Source organism: Trematosphaeria pertusa (genome assembly GCF_010094035.1).
Source record: "Trematosphaeria pertusa strain CBS 122368 unplaced genomic scaffold BU26scaffold_7, whole genome shotgun sequence".
Lineage (NCBI taxonomy): Eukaryota > Fungi > Ascomycota > Dothideomycetes > Pleosporales > Trematosphaeriaceae > Trematosphaeria > Trematosphaeria pertusa.
Window position 1 is genome coordinate 1,009,550 of NW_022987218.1, and position 15,273 is coordinate 1,024,822.

General features: G+C 54.5%; 5 protein-coding genes across 5 annotated transcripts; 3 read left to right on the plus strand and 2 right to left on the minus strand.

Moving 5' to 3' along the window:
- Window positions 1-122: 122 nt before the first annotated feature.
- BU26DRAFT_379265 (uncharacterized protein) lies at window positions 123-509 on the minus strand (the record flags this gene model as incomplete). The annotated part of the gene is made up of 1 exon (XM_033822552.1): window positions 123-509. A coding segment is annotated over one exon (387 nt), but the record flags the coding sequence as incomplete, so codon positions are not given.
- Window positions 510-1,805: 1,296 nt separating this feature from the next.
- BU26DRAFT_519180 (uncharacterized protein) lies at window positions 1,806-2,330 on the minus strand. Its single transcript, XM_033828991.1, has one exon. The coding sequence runs from the start codon at window positions 2,289-2,291 to the stop codon at window positions 1,914-1,916; it is 378 nt and encodes a 125-aa protein (XP_033684018.1). The 5' UTR covers window positions 2,292-2,330; the 3' UTR covers window positions 1,806-1,913.
- A 3,844-nt stretch (window positions 2,331-6,174) lies between these two features.
- On the plus strand, window positions 6,175-7,792 carry BU26DRAFT_484186 (cytochrome protein; the record flags this gene model as incomplete). The annotated part of the gene is made up of 4 exons (XM_033825844.1): window positions 6,175-6,735; window positions 6,817-7,433; window positions 7,486-7,562; window positions 7,614-7,792. The coding sequence occupies 4 exons, from the start codon at window positions 6,175-6,177 to the stop codon at window positions 7,790-7,792; spliced, it is 1,434 nt and encodes a 477-aa protein (XP_033684019.1).
- A 2,817-nt stretch (window positions 7,793-10,609) lies between these two features.
- On the plus strand, window positions 10,610-12,166 carry BU26DRAFT_426571 (MAP kinase; the record flags this gene model as incomplete). Its single annotated transcript, XM_033823682.1, has 3 exons — window positions 10,610-11,275; window positions 11,324-11,985; window positions 12,037-12,166. The coding sequence occupies 3 exons, from the start codon at window positions 10,610-10,612 to the stop codon at window positions 12,164-12,166; spliced, it is 1,458 nt and encodes a 485-aa protein (XP_033684020.1).
- A 555-nt stretch (window positions 12,167-12,721) lies between these two features.
- Window positions 12,722-15,101, plus strand: BU26DRAFT_519183 (phenylalanyl-tRNA synthetase). The gene is made up of 6 exons (XM_033828992.1): window positions 12,722-13,221; window positions 13,281-13,437; window positions 13,487-13,596; window positions 13,647-14,682; window positions 14,728-14,845; window positions 14,901-15,101. The coding sequence occupies exons 1-6, from the start codon at window positions 12,907-12,909 to the stop codon at window positions 14,944-14,946; spliced, it is 1,782 nt and encodes a 593-aa protein (XP_033684021.1). The 5' UTR covers window positions 12,722-12,906; the 3' UTR covers window positions 14,947-15,101.
- Window positions 15,102-15,273: the final 172 nt, after the last annotated feature.

Sequence of the window (15,273 nt, forward strand, 5' to 3'; positions counted from 1 at the left end):
GGCAGCGGCTTATCCCACTTCACGACCATCCTACTCCACCTCTTATTTCCCCAACTAGCCGAGCTTCTCGAAGCCTTGAAACTCCCGCTCAATATCCTGTCGAAGAATGGCACGTCACCGAATACCTTCCTCACCAACGGCCTCAACGTCGGCAACACACCCGCCACCAGATAAATGCCCGATTCCGCGATCGTCCAGCAGAGCGGCTTGATATTCTCGTATGTAATGTCGTTGAAATTGGCGACCTCCAGGAAGGACTGGAACCTCATAATCGCAGCCACGATACCCGCGATGCACACGCTGAACACAAGCCCCAAGCCAACTTTCGTCGCCGGTGAGACGTTGAGCTTATATAGCGCCGGTAGCGGAATGCCCACAATGATAATCGTCGTCACCACGTTGGGGATACTCAAATACCGCCAGAGCGACAGCGGCTGGATGGCGCAGGACCCGGGCCCCATGACTTCCCAGTTCTTGGAGAAGGGCTTACAGTTGGCGAAGGGAATAACAACTTGGACTAGCAGGATAGCTAGAACGAGGATAAAGGTACCTTTTATGGCGATGCGGGTGCGCGGACAGGTCCGACTTAGAATGGTGTGGAGCAGACAGAGGATGCTGAGTTTGGAGAGGGAGGTTGTGAGCGGGCAGACGATTTGGAGAGCCGTGTTAAGCTTGAGGGCTGTGGTAATGGTGGTGGGTGTGAGAGACATGAGATGGCGCCCTGCGCCGCCGATTTTGATGGAGACTGCAGCTTGTTAGTAAGTATTCGCGGGAATATAGCGAGATTATGTGAGGACCTACGTATTCCAATAGTGATCTTGGAGACGCAGACCAGGTACGCGCCCGTCATGAGCAGCGTCATGGAGAGATTCGCCTTTTGCTCGCCAGGTAGATACCGCGCTGTGTACAGCAGTACCATAAACGTCGCTTCGATAGCCAGGAAGGCGATGCACGTTGCCATGAGCGGCGCGCTGGCGTCTTCTGCCAAATAGGCTGGCGACAATTGGCCGTTTGGTTGCATAATAGACGTGTTGTCGTCGACCAGCGACGGTGTGCAAAGAAAGTTGGAAGACCACTGGGTATGCAAGTAAAGTATGTGTGAAATTTGAAGGATTCTTGAGCGCCTGAAAAGCAAGAGACAATGCAAGAGCGGGAGCGGGAATCCTTCTCGCCTTAAAACGCCCTAGATGGCGAACATTCTTGACCGTTGCCGAGAGTAGGGTGTGTGAGTGGTGTGGTGTGGTATTCTGGTGTATGTCCAGCGAGGCGGTGCTGTTGCTGCGTGTAGACTAGTGTACGCGCGGGTTAATATAAGTTAGCGTACGGTACAGCCTCGTGCACAGCGAGCCGGTTACGCAACGGCCCGAGGGGATGGCAATGTAGAGAGGCGGCCGGCGTGACAAGTGCAGGTGCTGGGAATGAAGGGGGGATATGTATAGATGCCCGACTGGCGGGAATACGGGTATGCGCTCCTTCGGCGCAGGGTGGGCTTGGAACTGTGCAGTTTCGACGAGGCGTTCCCTGGAGGACGAAATTGCAGTAGAACACCGAGTTTCTGTGTAACTTTCCGAACCACTGCGATAGGGTTCTCACCCTGCAAAGCGGCGGCGAGCCCGTGTAAGCGCCCCTGCCTCCCCCCATTGTTATCAGTATGTCCTCTTTTGTGTACGTGTTCGCAGATCAGCGTCTCCTAAACGGTGCACTCACAGCACGGCGAGCAAATGGATTGCGCGGTAGGGATGAGGATGCGGGTGCAAAGGGCGCTACGGGGACCAAGATCGGGGACCAAGATCCGTTTAGCGAGAGTGGATGAGGCTGAGGGCGGCACGGCAGATCGGTCACGCAATACAGTACCTGGACCCATATGGTCCGTATGCGTGGTAGGACTTGGAGGCCTTGAAGCTTGTAGGGGCTCATGGTTGGTGTTTCGTCTGAGGTCCTGGTTTTGCGGGCGTTTGATGGAGAAAGGCGCTGGCAGCTTCGGGGACACGAGCAGCCGCGGACCAGGTCAGGAGTAGCAGCACCGTGTAGATGTTGCATGTGGACAGGAGTGAGTTGACCGCAAATGCTAACGTGCAGACTTGATACCGTTCGGAGATGGGGGCCAGGGGACGCAGCGGCTGCGGGAAGGGCGCTGCACGTATTACCTCCGCAGATGGTGCAGGGCACCGAGAATTTCGGTTTTGAGAGCGGTGTTTGAGTAGATTGGGCTGAGGGGATGGTAGGGTCGGATCGCATGGGGCCAGGGAGAGAAAATGGTGGAGAGGAGCGAACGGGAGGAGAGATGGCATCAAAGTGTGGCTTGCAACGCTAGCGGGAGCGGGCCGAGGGAGTTGAATCAGCACACCCTCACCTTACCTCCGATACAATACATCACCAACTTCATTCTCATGCTACACAGTCTGATTCCATCTCCAAGAGTAGACGCGTTGATTGCTAAAGCTCGACACTTCGGCGCGCCGCCGTAATTCTGCATGTCTTCTCGTCCCTCATACCCTCCTGCATCCTGCAGTATCGCGCCCCCAACCTGCGTCAAGTCCGCGATGTCGTTTGAGCAATGGAAGAGATAAATGCTGGCACCTGCACATGATCGGCCCCATAGGCTTATAAAGGAGATTATGATGTGAGACTTCGACTCAGGCCTGCAGGGGCGACATCGCAGTCGCTTCGAGGCTCGTCTCTTTCGATCATGCGCGATGGCGACGGCGCAGCAGCGAAGCCACTACACAGGTGGAAAGGGCATCCAAGGACCCGAATGCCTATGGAGCGGAACGAATAACTCAAGTATCACTGGAGCGTCATCCTGTTAGGTTAGGCCAGGCCGAGTGGGAATTCCCGCAAGGACGCAGAGCTGCGGGCGACGCCCGAAGGCTGTGAGAGAGAAAAGGCGAAAGCAAGGCGAAGAGGAATAGTCAAGACATCACAAAATTGTCACGAAGGCAGGAGACAGAAGAGTCAAGTTGATGATGAAGAGTTCTTTGTATTGAAGTATGGATGTAATGAAGACATGAAGAACCAGATGAAGACCAAGCACCGACTCAATCCGCTGTGAGCTCGGTTAACTCTATGCTACTAAGCACCCTTCGCGGGGTGCTTAGTAGCATAGAGTTAACCTAAGGAGCTATGTCACTAAGCAACCATAGCGGGGGCGCTTAGTAACATAGACTTAACCTAGGGAGCTCACAGCGGATTCAACCCTACCAAGAGCACCTCCACTGAGAATGAGCCAGTCCGAACAGATGAATCTAAACAGCAGAGTCTAAACTACCTAGCAGTGTCCTGACGCTTTTTTTTGCGTCGATGATGTATTGATATACGTTGAGGTATCTGAAAGAGGTTAGAAAGAGGTCAATAAAGGAAAGAAAAGGGCCGACTTACTTATTTTGGTGGTTGCAGCGAATGTATGTGAAGGAGTGAGGGGACGTGAGAAGAGCATGACGTTGAGTTGAGGGTAGAGGCGTCGGAGTAGAAGAGTTGAAGTCGTAGTGTCGAAATAGTAGAATGTGTCGAAGTGGTAGATCGTATTGGCATGACGTGCTTTCCTGTCGTTGACCTGACCCAAGTGGGCGCCGGACAAGGTGCAGCAGTTGAGTTGGGATGATGGCGGTCGGTCGGGTCGGGAGGAGAGAGACGACGGAGGATTTGAGATGAAGGGCGAATGGGAGTGATGTTGGAGCTGATGTGGACATCGTCGAAGGAACGAAGTGACGCTGAGAGGCGTCACTGCGGTGAGAGCAGCATCAGGATAGTGATGGCACTGATGCGAGGAGCAGCTTCAGTCATGGGTTTTTTTTCTGTGAGGTGTCAGCGATGAGTCGGACGAAAGAGGGGAAGGGTAATTACTGCTTGAGTGACTGAAAGCCGGCAACGGCACACATCGCTGATGGAAGGTGCTCATGGTGTGGTTGGTGTGTTGCCGAAGGCATTGGATGCCGATGAGGTGTGGCAAAGGTGAGGTCAAAGTCTAGTGATGACTCAAGGTCGATGGGGCTGAAGGTCGACTTGACATGAAGATGTCATGGTATTGAGATGAAGGATGGTTTGAGGTCGACTTCATGGTGGGTGGGTGATGTTGTTTGTTGTGATGACGTCAAACATCATGAGTCTTGGCAGACATAGTATTGAATTTCTGTGACGAAGTCAGTACATGAGGCAGGTGAAATGAGATGAAGTACTGACGCTTTGATAGCTGAGATGAGAGGGAGAAGCCACTTCATGGTGGAAAAGTTCATTGATGTTGTGGTGGTGGGTGAGGTGGAGTGAGGAAAGAAGTGAGGGAGGCGGCGGGGCGGGCGAGACTATATAGACGGGGGGCAGAGGCGCACGGGCCGCTCGCTTAATCGTTAGCTAAGCAAGAGCTGGCGCTGGATCACAGTCGGGAGCTTTGATCAGGTCAGGAATTGCGGGTCTGGATCACGCGGGAGCTTGTTAGGGCAGGCGGTGAGGGAGCGGGAGCAGGTGAGGGAGTCCCAGATCACACTCGCTTAACGACGGCGCACGCCCATTGGCTAGGCAGAGCACCGACGGCTCTCCAGATCGCAAGAGAAGGGCGGAAAGAAGCGGGCGGCAGGCACGAGACTTGGCGAAGAAACTGACAGCGGGTCATACGGTCGGACATCGCAAGTCACAGTGGCGGCAAGCTGAGCCGACAGTAGGCAGCAGCAAAGGCCAGAGATATGGCTCGGTAGCGGTGATGTCACCGCCGGGTCAGGCGGCCGTTGCTTGAGGAGAGCGGGCAGTGACTGCCAAAGAGGGGAGAGCTATGAGGTAGTCGGTGACGCACAGAGGCTCGCACCGTCGAGCGGTCATTGGCTCGTTGGATGACTCGTGCTCGAGCGAGGCGGGGGGAGGGTGAAGTGACGGCCGGAGAGGTTGGAGGGGATAGAGCTACGAGCTGGCAGGTGAGAGACTGTGACGCGTCTCGCCATAGCGCGGCCGGTAGCAATGAAGCTGGACCTCCCATGCGATGAAATTGACCGCCAACACCTCTTCACGTCCTTGTCTGCCTACTATGTTGTGACAGTGACTCTTATAGTGATCCTGGCGCGAAAACAGGAGCCAGTGTGGACGACCACTGCCACGAGGGTGATGGCGGGTGTCTCATGGTCTGAATCGAAATCACTCAACTCCAGGCCCAGGCTTTATTCCAGTGCTCTTCCTTGAAAGACTTGCCATCGGATTCAACGAGATGTGATGGAGATGCCGACGTCGGTCGATGACGAATCGTCATGCGTACCGATGGCAGGAACCACGAAGCCCACGAATGCTGAAGGCGACATCCTCTTAGCAGCTCGAAATAATTTTTCATCGCCGCGTTACTCCGAAGGCGTCATACCCACGGTGATGATCTTCTCTGGAGTTGTTAGCCTAAGTTCTGTGCACCGATCTGAGGCCCAAGAAAATAGCTCTTCCCTATGTCACCGAGGACGAAAGCCAGGACTATTCCAATGCATCTCAAGAGTGGATTCAACACTGCCTGCTTTTGGATGGTGAAGGGCGATGGACTGCGGACATGTAATTCCTTTCTGTTGTTCGATCATCAAAGGAAGAGCATAATTGGAGCGGAAAGGGACAGACTGCTACTACCATGATAGTACCTACAGCACGCAGTAGAGTATCATTAGAGTATCAGAGACGTACTGCGCATAGACGTAGTACTGCTCTAGGCGTCTCCTCGGCCGCGAACGTTGATGATTTACTCCGCCCTGCCAACCCGCACAATTTCCATCACTACTCCACGGAACTCCGAACCCGACTCTGGATATTAGATAGAACCGCAACGTACGGAGGTACATTTTGGTACGGTGATAATGACGTCACCTCGTACGGTCAGAGCGATGCCGACTCTGAATGGAGAAAGGGCAGCGATTGGAAATGGTACAGGCGATCTGTTAAGCTTGCAAGGTATCTAATGCGGGGAATAACGTAAGATTATAGTGGGGTGCCTTAGGAGCGATATAATAGAACATCTCTGACCTTGATGCACTATCAGCATTTCCTCTCCGACAGCTCACACCCCAAGTTGTCGTGTCTTACCGAACGAAACAATATTGGCCCCTAGTGAAAGACAGACACACTATGTCTCTAGCTTGGATTACCGGTTTAGGGTTGCTAGGTTTCAGCTTACTACAACTCCTGCTTGTATGCTCAGCTGCCGTCGACATTATCCGTATTATGATTTATGATACAACTAACTCACGTCAACAGACCCTCTTCTCTCGAGCTCGCAGTCCACTTGCTTCACTTCCAGGACCGTGGTATTCGAAATGGACGGGTGCAGTGTTGCACTTCCACTTTATTCGGGGCCAACGTCCCCCATACGTCCAACGCCTGCATGAGAAATACGGTAGAATAGTCCGGATCAGTCCCAACCAAGTCGACTTCTCCTCTGTTACCGCCGCAAAGCGAATCCACTCGTACACGCGTCCGCTGCGCAAAGGCCACATGTACCACGACCTCGCTGGTGGCGGCAAATTTGTCAATATCTTCAGCACACAAGACTTTGAGTATCACCAGCGCCATCGGAGGCTGCTCTCGGCCCCATTGTCAGAGTCCGGGCTCAAGGGCGTGGAACACGTCGTGGAGGAGCGAGCGAAGCTGGCGGTGCAGAGGATCGGGGAGGAGATGAAGAGTGAGGGAAGGGCGGATGTGATGAAATGGTGGTTGTTCTTTAGCGCGGATGTAATTGGTGAGCTCAGCTTCGGCAACAGCTTTCGCATGCTCGAACGGGGCAGTGTAGGTCACCCGTCATCTCATTGCCGACCCTGTGAAAGATGTGCCTGAACGAGCGGCAGTCTGACGTGCATGTCGCTATAGGAAAATCAGTACACCCTCGATCTCAAGATGGTGTCCAAACTCGGCGGCCTACGCGTTGCGTTCCCAGCACTTACAAGGTTCGCCTCCCACGTTCGCCTTCCGATCCTTACGGAGGCCACGGCCGGATCATTGCGAATGCGAGCCTATGCCCAAGAATGTATCCAACGGTACGAGCGCATCGTCGCGGCAGACCCAACGAACCCTAAGCCCACGCTCTTTACGAAGTTATTCCGCGCCGGAGAGGAGGGCATGTCGCAACTTGAGATCGTACAGGATGCACAGACGTATATATCAGCGGGCAGTGACACCACGGCGCATGGTTTGACGTTCTTGGTCTGGGCCGTCTGCCGAGACGAGGAAGTGAAGCGAAGGCTAGTTGAGGAAGTGGCGACGTTATCGGAGGGATACAAAGACGAGGACTTGAAAGTTTTGCCGTACTTGGACCAGGTGATACACGAGATCTTGAGATTGTATGCGTCTGTGCCGGCTGCACTGCCTAGGGATGCACCTTCAGGCGGCTGCGAAATTGATGGATGTTGGATGCCGGAGGGAACTACAGTTTGCACGCAGGCATATTCCATGCATAGAGACCCAATCGTCTTTTCAGAACCTGGACGGTGAGCCCATCGGGGCCGAACAAAGGACGACGCCGAGCGCTGACAACTACAGATTCTTACCTTCCCGATGGGAGAATGCGACGAAAGAGATGACAGACGCGTGGATGCCCTTTGGTGGAGGCGCTCGGAGTAAGAACGCCTCGCAATCATCTAGCCGTTCTCTGACTGATTATTTGATAGTATGCATAGGACTCCATCTGGCGATGATGGAACTTCGCCATGCTACAGCCACGTTTTTCCGGGCGTATCCTAATGCTAAGGTGTCGTACAAAGATGGGTTTAGGGACGATGATATGGAGCAAGTCGCTTATTTTCTCATGTACCCTAAGAATAAGCGCTGCCTTGTTGAAACCTCATGAGTTGTCTAGTATACAGATTAGCCGACTGGAGGTGCGTCAGGGGGTCTTCTTAGTATATGTATCTTGGTTGCTATGATGCTTCCACGGTAGCGGATCCATTGTCTTAGTCAGAGTTGAGAGAATATGCTAGTCAGTGACAACTATCCACTGAGAGTTCAACTCTAAGAGCTGAAAGCTGCATCCGCAATTATGTCATGGACCAAACGGATGTAATAGCTTCCGCAAGCCGTCTCCAGGCGGTCGGATCGTGCGTCCTAGGTGCCTAGCTCTTATATGCACCTGTCAGTACATGTCCGGAATATCGTTGGTGTGAGGCAGTGCATACGTGTTTGGAAGCCGACGAGAAACCGCGAGTAGCATGTGAGCCGAGTTAGGATTGCTGCAGTGAGGCTTCCATATAGAGTTGACCATCTGTAGGACGCCTTAGCGGCCGTGATATCCTCACCCGAATGCCGTCTGTACGATGAGCACAAGACAACAATACTGAACAGGGAACGACAGGAGCGAAGCCTTGGGCCGTATTGAACGGACTGCGTCGAGGTCGGTGAACTGAACTTGCTTCGGACGGGATTCTAGACAACCGGTGACACCACGCATGCAGGTTTTCCATGCTCCTTACATGTGTCTCTCCTCCGTCGTTTAAACCCCTATCAGGTCACTGAGGTGGGTTCCAAATGAAGGCTCCAGCTCGGTATTCGCCAATCCATGGCGGGCTGCGGTTCGACCGGATCGTTGCTTTCCGAATTCGCGCGCCAACTGTCCCGGCTGTACCTATACGATAGCTGCTCTCGGATGCTTCTCACCTGGATGTGCTGCGCTCAGCTGTGTGACGATGCCGTCAGCCACACGAGCCGCCATCCCTGCGGCTGCGTTGTCGGATGTTGCCAGCAGGTGCATTGGGCGGCTTATACTCTCAAGTGGAAAATGCGTCCAGTTGAGCGAGTATAGCGAGACTATAGCGAGGACGTAAGGAAGGTTGGATAAATCGAGCCCTTCAGTTTCTAATCTTAGAGCGGGGTGCAGAGGGGCTCTGCTGTCGTTATTGTCGGCACTGTGCCTGCCAGGGTCAGCTTCCCAGGATGTTCATGCACTTGGTCATCTAGGCGATGACGCTATTGGCGCAGAGAGCCACTACAGGCGCCCACTTTCTTCTAAGGTGCTATTATAGAGACCGTTTGATCAACTCGAGACTAGTATTCAACCGTCGAGTACAGTGACGTGTTGGCGGGCGCTTCTTGAGACAGGAGAAACGTAAGGGTGCCGGGTCCGCAAAGATGGGGGGGTTTGGCCCGCCAAGTTCGTGTATCGCTTCCTTCTGCAGGATGCTGGAAGCTGCAGCAGCCGGCCGATGGACCGTTTCCTTTACCAAATATGCTTCCAATGGCGCGAAACAGAGAAGCAGGCGTGTCGTTGGGGTCTGAAAACCGGTTGCTATCCTTTCAGCTATGGACGCTCTTCGGACTCCTTTGGCGTTTGGGCGCAGGCGGCTGCCGGCCTGGTTCGATGATGGAAGAGCAGGTCCAACGTCAGCCACCGCGGGTGCTAGCTCGATGTCCAGTGTCGAATTTCTCGATTGGGTGGATGGGTAGGCGTTCGGGGGGCTCTGTCGCGTGGTGTCCAGGGGTGAAGTGGTCGGAGTACAGTCTCTCGGGCCCTGGGGGTGACGGTTCGGGAATCAGGCTGACCCTGAGGCGCGCTCTGGCTGCAACTGCTGCACAATGCTGGTCGAGATGATGTATTTGGGTGCGGCCCCAACGTGAGAAATCATATGCTGGCGGGGCGCGGTCGGCTGGCGGGCGGGCAACCAACCCGCCCGCAGCCTGTGTATGGGTGTCCCCTTTCTAGCGCAGAGGGGCGGGCAGTCGAATGAGGGCCGTCTACGTTGCGGGCGGGTTTTGAAACGGCGTCGGAATCCGCTCATAAGGGCGGGTAGCCTCAGCGGCTGCGCGAGTTTTGTTGATTCCTGTCTCGCGGGAGTTTGACGACAGCCTGCGCCGCAACATCTGATCGCTGGCCGCTGAACTCGGTCCACGCTCCCTCTCCACGGTCAACATTCACACCCTCGTTTGCTGCCGTGCGGTCGCGGCTCTGGCGACTCTTTCCTGGCTGGGCACCCGCATGCTGTCCGCCGGCCACAGGCTGTCCGCTCGTCGATATTCCGCCTATTCCACTTCTCGGCAAGCCCAGCTCGCACGCGCCTCCATCCTCTCCACCACGTCCAGCGCCCCTCACACATCCACCTTCTGAAACTCGCTCGAGTCGCACCCTCGCGGCCGGAAAGACGCCAGGCCCAAGCACAGCGCCAGCACGCCCGCCCGCCCGTGCCGTTCTCGCTGCATCTCACGCCTGCCTGCTGCTGCTGCAGCGACTTTGGCCCGCCGCCCGTGCCTGTCAACGTCACGTTCATCGCCCGAGGGCAGCACCGGCCAGCCCGCCCCCCAACGCGCCCTGACCGCTGTCGCCGCCGGCAGACGTCTGGAGTTTGCTGAACCGTGGAAGAGTCGGTCAGTTCTTCGGCTGACGGCAGCTACCCGCGCTGCTGGGACCAAGCAGGTTGACGTGCAACCTCAAGCCCACACCGCAGACACCCCTCATTCCTCTCCCCCAGATCCAGCCCGACATCTCCACACGCTTGGCCGCCTAGCGACGCGCTGCCTTGTCGCTCCGCCACGAGCCGCTGCCTTGCGCACATCGCCTTACCGCCAGAGCTGCTGGCGGCCTCACATACACCATACCGCTAGGCGGAAGGCCGCTCGTTTAGACAGTCTATAGATGCTGCCGTACGTCGAAACAACTTCGTCGACACCCCCGCCCAACATGTCGTCCCCCGCGCCCCTCCTTCGGCCACCCATCCCCGGTGCCCGCTCGCAAAGCGGCAGCCGCACCCCTCGTCTTGGTCTCTCAATACCCCCATCACCACATGCCAGGCCCGTCGTCAACGGCACAAACGACGCCCAGAACCTCGCCCGGCCGACCCCTCCGCAGCTACGCCTCGCGACCCCGATGGGTACGAGCCATACACCACACGAAGGACGCCCTCATCCAAAAGGGCTGCCACCGCTGCAGATCGGATCATCAGGCCTCTCAGCAGGAGGCTCAAGCGATACGAGCGCACACTCGCGATCAGGGAGCTTTGGGGAGGTGCAGGCGAACGGGTCGGCGTCATCCTACTCGGCTGCCCTGGGCTTTCCTGGTCTTCAAAGACCGCACCAGGGCTCAGATCCCATATCTGCAATATCACAAGGCGGCAGTGAAAGTGCGCCATCAATGGAGAGGGAGGGTAGCAGCCAGCCGCTGCCGGACCTGGAGCAAATGGCTGCAGACAAGGGTGCGCCGCTGGACGTGGAAGACTTGGATGATGCGGGTTGGAAAGCAGCAGCCGCAAAGGGCATGATTGAAGAGAAGGGCGGCCTAGGAGAAGGCGCAGGCGGCGCAGTCACAAAATGTATCCTGAAAGGTGGGAAGACCATCTTCGCGTTGAAGGTATTGCATCCTGTCTCCGCTCATTGCCCACGCTGACTTTGTGCCCAGATCATAACTACAAACCCAGACCCCGACGTCAAGAAGCAGATTGTGCGCGAGCTTTCCTTCAATAAGAACTGCGCAAGCGACCACATCTGCCGCTATTACGGTGCTTTCATGGACGACAGCACCGGCACCATCAGCATTGCCATGGAGTTTTGCGAGGGTGGCTCTCTGGATTCGGTCTATCGAGAAGTCAAGAAACTGGGAGGCCGGACTGGGGAGAAAGTACTCGGCAAAGTGGCGGAAGGTGTCCTGAACGGATTAACGTACCTCCATTCTCACCGCATCATCCATCGAGACATCAAGCCCAGCAACATTCTGTTGTGCCGAAATGGACAGGTCAAGCTATGCGATTTCGGCGTCTCCGGCGAGTTCGGAACGAAAGGAGACGCTAACACCTTTATCGGGACGTCATATTACATGGCACCTGAGCGGATAACTGGACAAAGCTACACCATCACCAGCGACGTGTGGAGCTTGGGCGTGACACTACTTGAGGTCGCCCAACACCGATTCCCTTTCCCCGCGGACGGTACAGAGATGAACCCTCGTGCTGGGCTTATTGATCTGCTTACTTATATCGTGCGACAACCGATCCCAAAGCTGAAGGACGAGCCAGAGAACGGCATTCGGTGGTCGGAGAACTTCAAGTACTTCATTGAATGCTGGTATGCATTTTCCTTTCTGACGCGAAGAGAACAGCAGCTAACAATCTACAGTCTCGAAAAGGAACCTCCTCGTCGAGCCACGCCTTGGCGCATGCTCGAGCATCCCTGGATGCTCGAAATGAAGACCAAGAAAGTCAACATGGGCCATTTCCTCAAACAAGTATGGGATTGGAAGGACTAATCCCGGTTCCACCCATCGCTTTCGATTGGACGGGCGTCTCCCGTCCACAGCAATGTTCTACTCATCTTCTTGGAACCATATCTAGGGTCATGTGCTGGACATAGATTAAAGAAGACCACATCATCTCGGCTTCGTTTGGCGGGCACCACGGAGGAAAGCACTGTCATAGGCATGCATTAGGCCCTTCAGTATGAGGGACACAGGTCAATGTTAGCTTACGAGCTTGGAAATGTGAACAGGGTATGCGGGATGAAGACAAATATCTGGTGGTTGTGCTGTACACTTGAGCCCACCATTACATGGCATTGGCAGGCGTTTGACTCTTTATTCTGGGCACAGACGTAGCATAATCGCGCAACGGAAAACCGTGCGCCTTGAATTAAAGGGATACGACTCAAGTGGCTCTGCCAATACAGAGTGCTACATGCATTTGATCGGAGTCTTTTCACTGCGAATGCACAGTTAGGGACGCGTACAGTCATAATATCGGCCCGGAGATTATCCGAATCACTCGAGGTTGGAGTCATCGACAACAATTTGTCCTCCCAGCCAGCGCTTCATGCCACACTTACACAACTCCCCCGAATCAATTGGGCTCTTCTAGGCGGTTACATACCAAAGACGAAGGCTTTTATCTCGCAGCCAACCGAACCCGTACCGTCTCCATCGAACTGGTTTACCCCACCACGTTGCCCACCACAGCCGTCAATCCCCCCGTTCGCTAGCATTCTCGGCCCAGCATGCCTACGATAACGGTAGACAAGGCGGCTCTCTTCAAAGAGCTAGGAAAAGAGTATACAACGGAAGAATTCGACGAGCTATGCTTTGACTTCGGCATCGAGCTGGAAGAGGACACGAGTCATAGCACGAAACCGGAGGACCAGGCGCAACCGCCGCAATTGAAAGTTGAGATACCCGCGAATCGATATGACATGCTGTGCTTCGAGGGCATTGCGTTGAATCTCAGGGTCTTCTTGGAGAAGCAAAAGCTGCCGGAATGGAAACTTAGCCCACCAGCGTCCGGGGAGCTAGAGACGCTTACGATCAAGGAGGAGGTACGCTCTCAGGATATGGAGAGTGAATTGATGGCAGCTAACGTGCTCACCTTCCACAGACCATGAAGATTCGGCCGCTCTGCTCCGGCGTTGTGCTACGGAACATTAAGTTCACTCAAGAGAGATACGATTCCTTCATTGCGCTGCAAGACAAGCTACACCAGAATTTGGCTCGCCAGCGGACATTAGTCTCAATCGGAACTCATGATCTTGACAGTGGGTTCACGTGTAAGGGAACGCGTAGGCTGTGGCTGACAGAATGCAGCGATCCAGGGTCCCTTCACATACGAGGCTCTTCCCCCGGAGCAGATTGAGTTCATTCCTCTGAACCAGACCAAGAAAATGAACGGGAAGCAGCTCATGGAGTTCTATGAGGTAGCTAGGTCCCTTTTCCTGCCGTCGAGAACCCGACTGATTCAGAGTAGAAAGACAAACACCTCGGCCGATACCTACACATCATTCGAGACTCGCCCGTCTATCCCGTGATATATGATTTGAACCGCACTGTCTTGTCGCTGCCCCCGATCATCAACGGTGACCACAGCAAGATCACACTCGATACAAAGAACGTCCTCATTGAGATCACGGCACTGGACAAGACGAAGGTCGAGCTTGTCAACCACACGCTGGTCGCCATGTTCGCAGGATACGCAGAGTCGATAGAGCCGATTAAGATCATCTCACCGCACAACAACGAGTCACGGGAAGCTCCGGATCTTACCCCGCGAGAAACACAGGTCGAGGTTGATTATCTGAATCAGGTCACCGGTTTGGACCTATCACCGGCTGAGATATCCAAGTTGCTATCGCGCATGGGCTACACCATAACTGACTCCCGCTCAGACAGCAACCTCTTGGATGTATCTGTGCCAATTACCCGGGCGGACGTTCTACATCAGGCCGATATAATGGAAGACTATGCTATTGCATACGGTTTCAACAACCTTCCGCGCCAGAACCCGAACAAGTCAGCCACAATTGCAGCCCCACTCCCAATCAACAAGCTCAGCGATATTGTGCGGTTAGAATCGGCAGCTGCTGGATGGAACGAAGTTATGCCTCTCATCTTGTGCTCACACGAAGAGAACTTTGAGTGGCTAAATCGGAAAGACGACGGAAAGACGGCCGTCAAGCTCGCCAACCCGAAGACAGTCGAATACCAAATCGTGCGAACGTCCTTACTACCCGGGCTACTCAAGACTATAAACTCCAACAAGCACCATGCAATGCCAATCAAAATCTTCGAAGTCAGCGATGTTGGCTTCATAGATCTGTCGTTGGAAAGGAAGAGCCGAAACGAGCGGCACTTTGCAGCAGCCATCATGGGGAAGACAAGCGGATTCGAGCAAGTGCACGGCTTGCTGGACAGGCTGATGCTGATGCTCAAATCGGCCTTCATTACGCGAGAGGAAGGTCTGCAAAATCCAAAGTTCTCTGGGTACTGGATCGAGGAGGTTGATGGTAAGTCGTGGTTCGAACACTGGAGGACTTGGCTAATATGGACAGATCCAACCTTCCTCGAGGGACACGTAGCTGCTATTAAGCTGAACATTGATGGCAAGAATGAGACTGTCGGCGTTTTCGGCATCCTGCATCCGTCGGTGTTGCAGAAATTCGAAATACCGTAGGTCGCATCTGGTCCCAGGATCCGCAACACTGTTACTAACGCGCTTATCCAGATATCCCGTTAGTACACTGGAGTTCAACCTCGAAGTCTTCTTGTAGCCAGTCGGTCCATACGGTTATAGGCGCTCTTCGTGCATAGGAAAAGTTCGCTTGAATTATAGTAGATACCTAGATTTCATTGCGAGAATGAAAGAGGGTAGATTTGTGTCACACGACTTGCGACACGCTGAAAAGCTCCAATCACCACTTTGAACCCCCTAAAGTAGCCGCGCGCAATATTCAATAGGGCGTTTCTTACCTTCAGAGCGCGGTTCGGGAAGCGTTTCGGACCGCATCCCCTGCATGCGGCACAGCAACATGGGCGCCTACCTAGGGGCCAACCATGCGTGCACCAATAGCACCCGAGCTCATATCTATTGCGAAGTG

What these genes read in the sequence shown, in the direction of transcription:
- BU26DRAFT_519180 (XM_033828991.1), bottom strand. Translation starts at nt 2,291, where the DNA reads ATGCCATCTCTCCTCCCGTTCGCTCCTCTCCACCATTTTCTCTCCCTG.
- BU26DRAFT_519183 (XM_033828992.1), top strand. Translation starts at nt 12,907, where the DNA reads ATGCCTACGATAACGGTAGACAAGGCGGCTCTCTTCAAAGAGCTAGGA. An exon ending in CGGAACTCATGATCTTGACA is followed by an intron (nt 13,438 to 13,486) that starts GTGGGTTCACGT and finishes GACAGAATGCAG; the next exon opens with CGATCCAGGGTCCCTTCACA. An exon ending in TTGCAGAAATTCGAAATACC is followed by an intron (nt 14,846 to 14,900) that starts GTAGGTCGCATC and finishes GCGCTTATCCAG; the next exon opens with ATATCCCGTTAGTACACTGG.